Raw genomic sequence first — 6,000 nt, 5'->3', positions numbered from 1 at the left:
TTGGCTAATGTGTGGAAGCAATTTAAATGTCTTGTTTGTTTAACGGCGGTTCATTTCAAAGTGGGAGAAGGCAGGAAGTAAAGGAGGATGAAGAACGTGAAAGAGATACACCTCATCTGTTCCCTTACTCTTAAACGATGAAACCATGATGGCCGATGCTCGTATTAAGGCTGATTGTTGTAACTCATGTCTTTGCAGAAAAATCCAAGTTCCCTTGTCCCTATGTTCCCATATTATGCAGTCTTCCTCCTTCCCCAGCCCCCCTACACACTCCCCCAACTGAAAACTCATGACTGTCTAAGACCTGTTACACATACTGTATGTGGAGAAATTGATCATCACCGCTGACGCCACTGCTCATGGACCTGAAAGTATGAACGATCAGAGAGAGAGAGAGAGAGAGAGAGAGAGAGAGAGAGAGAGAGAGAGAGAGAGAGAGAGAGAGAGAGAGAGAGAGAGAGAGAGAGAGAGAGAGAGAGAGAGAGAGAGAGAGAGAGAGAGAGAGAGAGAGAGAGAGAGAGAGAGAGAGAGAGAGAGAGAGAGAGAGAGAGAGAGAGAGAGAGAGAGAGAGAGAGAGATATATATATATATATATATATATATATATATATATATATATATATATATATATATATATATATATATATATATATATATATATATATATATATATATATATATATGACACCTGGACGGTGCCATTTCCCACGCTCCATGTCATTTTCTGAGGTCTCTTGCCTGCAACAAAAGTTGCCACTATTACCTCCAATTCATAAGAATGGTGTAAAAATAAACCCTCTCAAATACAAGTCAGTCGTATCTCCATCATAAACAAATTAATGCAAGTGATCATTCCAGTGAACCTCAGCATTCATCTTTTCTCCAACTCTATGATCTCTGATTAAGGATAATTCCACCCTGGACATGCTGCTTCCTCTATGTCCACAACAGAGAGATGGCCAGAGACATCTCTTGTCCACCTGATTCTGTCTGGCACCCCACCTTGATTTCCACACTGTCAGTTAATGTTATCCAGGATTCCCTCCAGGCCCAATTTTCTGATTCCCTGAATGCTTGCAGGGAGGATATTGGTTTGGACGGTGCCATTTCCCACGCTCCATCTCGAGAGAAAGGTCGGCATCCCTCAAGGTATCGTTCTGGGACTAACTGTCTCATTGTTGTGTACATCAACGATCTCTCTTTATCACTGGAATACCCGTTGTATCACTTTACAGACGACTTCACTCTGGGCAGAACAGGTTCTCCCCTACCAAGCAGGCTGTGACAGCATCCTTCTCTGACAATCTTGAGAAAATAAGCAACTGGTTACTTGTATATTTTTAATATTTCGCAAAATATATATTTCTATGGTCAGCATTTCGGAAAGGTTCAGTCTGTGAAGCTCCTGGACCTCACCATGAGCTACCACTCATCCTGGGCCCATCACATCTCCATTCTGGCTTTTGCATCAGCATTCTCCACAGTGACAAGTCCTTCCTCAACCTCTCTTTGCCATCAGATGCATCAAAGTCCTGTGGAATATGACTTCACATTATAGCCCGGTGCTCCAGCGTCTCATCATTTTTGCCTTTCCTTGTTATTGGCATCCAAAGACAGGAGGTGTTGTCTTCGGGTGTGCTTATTGCTTACCGCAGGCAGGTTGGTTGTGTTGTGGTTTGTTTTTAACAGCTCTTTTTTGCTTTTGCTGCTCCCACCTTCTCACCTCCCAACACAACCCCTACCACCTCTATCACCCAACTTCCAATGTCACATTCGTTCTATCAAAAAAAAAAAAATAACCTCACCTTCTTACCCTCCCCGAGTCGAAGCTTTATCGTCATCTCTATTCATTCCTTCCCCCCTAATCTTGCCTGTAGAACTGTGTTCCCCTTCCTGAGTCTGTCGTCGCATGCTCTTCTTCCAGATCCAGAACTTGGAGTTCGCTGCCCTCTACCACCTCATGTTCTTTCTCATGTTCCACCTCTAGATATTGTATGGATATGCTGAGACTTTTACCTGCACCTCCTCGCCTCATGCTGCTGCTCATCCGTACGTACTTATCCTCGTTTCCTCTTTTCTCCACTTTGTGTTTGTTGACTCTATGGCCCATGTCGTTCCATTTTCTACACGTCTCGATACCTGGATTAAAAATGAGCTGTTCGGCAGAAAACGAGACTAAGAGGTTCCAGGTCACACCTTAATAAAAATAAGGTAAAATTAACAAACTCACTGAAACGTCACCATCATTTTGGAAAGGATGTCGACCCTCTATACTCAGTACCACTACATCATAAAGACCCGCCGTGTGTGGTTAAATAGACAACTTCGATCTATAAGACTTGGGAACAGTTACCATCACATGCTTGTTGCATGTCATCAGCTACTTTCAGCTCCCACCGCATTCTTTTTCCTTCGTTCCAAGAGTATTTCTTTTCCCACTTCCACCCCATTCAACATTACCCCTAGACCACGATTAGTAAGAAATTTATTTCCCAGGATAGTTATACTTTTCCTCAGCTGAAAGTGATGCCAAGGTCATGCAATTTTAACTCACGTTCTGAATTTCTTTGCATTCAACCAAGCTGGGAAAATGTTTACGTTGTAGTTCCTCGATTGACCTTTCACCTCGAGAGGCTTTGTAAAGAGGACCTCATCGGCTTGGTCTGCACGACTGGCGATCGACACAGTTGATGTGCCGTTCACTCAATGCTTCGAGCAATACAGGACAAAGGACGTAAAATCACATCCGAAGGAAAATGCTTCAGCATATCAAGTCTAGTCTTCAAACACTTCAAGGAAGAGTGGAGGGAAGAGTTCCGTGGGGCACTCCACTTTCATGTGAAGGAGCTGGGCGGAGTGGGAAGCACCGATGAGTCGAAGGTCCGTGACCTTCATGAGGAGCTTTGGCCAGAAGTACTGGATGCTGCGGGCCTTGTGGTTGATGTAGTGTTCCAGTGTGAGAAGGTATTCGTCCTGTGCCTGTTCCACTGCTACTACCCCATGTAGTCCAGGACGATCTACAGGTGAGACAAAAAAAAGCCACTTTTCCAGCTCTTTCGGGGGGAATAAAACCTTATTGGAGATAACGATACCCGACAATGTTAGAGTCACAATGGTTAATTCGAAATTAAAGGTGTCTAAAATTAAGAAACACATATTCGATTCTTCATTCACATTTTAAGGTGGTGAGATTTTTTTTTTCCTCTATGAATTACATTTACACCTCCAAAGGGGGGAAAAAAAAGGAAATTGAATAAAAAACCCATCGGGCAAAGTATTTATATATATATATATATGTATGTGTATATATATATATATATATATATATATATATATATATATATATATATATATATATATATATATATATATATATATATATATATATATGGTCGATTTAAAAGTACGATTGTTGGGGAATATTGTAGAGTTCTTTCGGATCATGTCTGTGTATTCTGGCGGTTTATTGAACACAAATAGGGATCATCATAGAAACAAGATTTACTAAATATTAACATCAAAAGAAAAATGTTTTTCCTCAAATAAATAAATAAAGAAGGAATATGTCATGCATACTTGCAAAATCCATAAAACAAATTTGACCTCAAAAGTAATTGGTGGTTGTATTCAATGCGCAAATAGGCAAATCCTCCTCGAATTTCAAGTGCATCGGATGAAAATTGACAATTTTAGAAATTACAGCTTAGTTGTTGACCTTTGGCCTATGCTGACCTTTTGATCGATGTTGACATCAAAAATAATTGGCTGGTTGAATTCAGTGACCTGAAATATTAATCCTCTTCAAATTTCAAGTCAATCGGATGAAAATTGAGGATTTTAGAAATCTCACCTAAGTTGTTGACCTTTGGCCTATGTTGACCTTTTGACCTGAAAAACAATAGGCTTCTTGCTAATGCCAAACTCTACCATGTGGTGAAGTTTTGTGAAGATCGGTTTAAAATTGTGACCTGTAGGTGATTGACAGACAGACAAACAGACAGAATAACAAAATCGACCGACCAATATACTTTTAAAGTCTTCGATTTGCAAGTAATAAATAATTACGTACAACCGCACGTCATGTTTTCTGCACCGATACCTGATGAAAAAAGCAGCACTGCCTGCAGGAGAGCAACTTCAGTGTCGTCGAGGTTGAAAGCCGCGAGAGACTGAGCCAGATCAAAAATGGAGTCGGAGACAGCTCCCAGGCCACCGTGTTTGAACTGTTCCCTCGTCACGGCAATCTCGCCATTCAGTGTTAGCGTTTTACTTTCGGAGTCGTAGCGAACGGCGGCACGAAGCGACATGATCTCCATGCAACATCCCTTCAGCAAGACAATCTGATCCTCACAAGGAAGCTGTCAAAGGAATAACACATTCATACTGTTGAGCCAAACAACCTCTGAACTTCAGGTTAATCCCACCTTTATGGTTCTAAAAGATACGTCTCAACCCCTCATATAAATTTTTTTTTAATGAAACCTCTATCCTCCTCAATAGTGATGTGCTCGTGACAACCATGACTCACAAATGCAAGACATGGCTGCCTCTGCACAAATTACCGGAAATTTCAATGGTGTTGCATTTTCTGACCGGCGTTGATTATTTTCACAAACAGATGTTAAGTTGATAGGATATTCAATATTGATCGGAGTTAGTAATTTGCTTTTCAAAAAATTTGTCAGTTTTCCCCCATTCAATCACCTTCCCCTTCAGCACCAAATCAAGTAAAGTGATACAGTCATTGTACTGTACAATGTCGTACTAAAATACGCAATTTGACATTTGTCTGTCTGTTTTTTGACTGCGATACATTCAGTGATTACTTATCCAATCTCAACCAAAGTTGACAGGAGGACTAAGAGTCAGACAATGGAGGTTACAGTGACTTCATTTGCCCTCCTTCCCAAGGGGGTTTTCCACCTTGGGTGAAATCCATGTTCAGGTGTATATTCATGTTAAGTTAGCAAATCGTGGCATTTTTCCAAGTCTGCTTCGAAGAACAAAAGTAATAACAACACTGATGATAATAGCATAATATTAATGTTATTACAAAACAATATTAATACTCATAATATCCCTTCTCCCAAAGGGGTTTTACCTCCTTGGACAAACAGCATATTCATGTGTATAAATAGCTTATTGTGGAGTTTTGTGGGGCGAGCCCACCAGAAGTTAAAATATTATAAACCACAAACATGTATGATTACCTTTTTAAACAGTCACTACTGCTGTTTAACACTAAACTGAAAGAAATTTGGAGCAATCCCGACATCCTTGAGGCATTATATGCTTATCTTTTCCACCACAGATGAACAGTTCCATCCATGCATCCATCCATCCATCCATCCGGACCATACTCTGTGCAGAGCTTTGGTGCTGCCTGAGCAGTCTCCTTGGCTATTGGACACAATCCTGGACGGGTCGCCACACCAACACAAGATACCAGCAAGCTGGCACTCATTTTGCCGACCTCGGAAGGATGACAGGCATAGTCAACCCCACCTGGTATTAATTCAACAGCTGAGCGGGATTTGAACTAAGGATCCTAGGATTCCAAGCCCACCACCCAAACCATTAAGCCAACACCAGGTATAGACGAACGTTTCCAAGCCTAGATGTGCTGTAATCTACATACCACAGGGAGGATAATAACATGACCCTCTCCTGCCGCACCTGTAGGATGTGGGTGTAATAGTATGTCAAAGGGGTGACATCCGCCGAGTGTTGATTGGCTGCATTTGACGTGCTCAAGACCATCAACTTTCTAGATCATGCACATGTAAAGACCCATGGTGGTCCAAGCTGTTTGACCCCCATTGTAGTTTTAGACATGGATGACGTAATCAAACAAATTGTATCATTGTAGAAAAGTTCCTCCGAAAAAAGAACACCATGCCGTCTACATTTGACAAGTTTCAACATCAATTTTAATGGGACATTCATAGACCGTTGCTCTGTTTTTATGAGACTCCCCGGTTTAATTGTCCTGACTGTGGA

At 41.3% G+C, this 6,000-nt stretch overlaps 1 protein-coding gene across 5 annotated transcripts in view; it reads right to left on the bottom strand.

Moving 5' to 3' along the window:
* Positions 1 to 703: 703 nt before the first annotated feature.
* Positions 704 to 6,000, bottom strand: part of LOC147013695 (thyroid hormone receptor alpha-like) — a 48,253-nt gene continuing 42,956 nt past the window's right edge. For all 5 annotated transcript variants that reach the window (XM_085850848.1, XM_085850846.1, XM_085850845.1 and 2 more), the window contains 2 exons: positions 4,100 to 4,358; positions 704 to 3,017 (listed from right to left, as the gene is read on the bottom strand). In XM_085850848.1, the coding sequence (XP_085706974.1) occupies positions 2,776 to 3,017; positions 4,100 to 4,358 (501 nt within the window). In that variant the 3' untranslated portion in view covers positions 704 to 2,775. The remainder of the gene's footprint in view (positions 3,018 to 4,099; positions 4,359 to 6,000) is intronic.

The sequence above is a fragment of the Eptatretus burgeri genome, chromosome 13, assembly GCF_056783735.1.
Source record: "Eptatretus burgeri isolate ZD-2024b chromosome 13, Ebu_testis_v1, whole genome shotgun sequence".
NCBI lineage: Eukaryota > Metazoa > Chordata > Myxini > Myxiniformes > Myxinidae > Eptatretus > Eptatretus burgeri.
The sequence above is the reverse complement of the archived record's forward strand: the minus strand, read 5'-3'. Positions and strand labels throughout refer to the sequence as shown.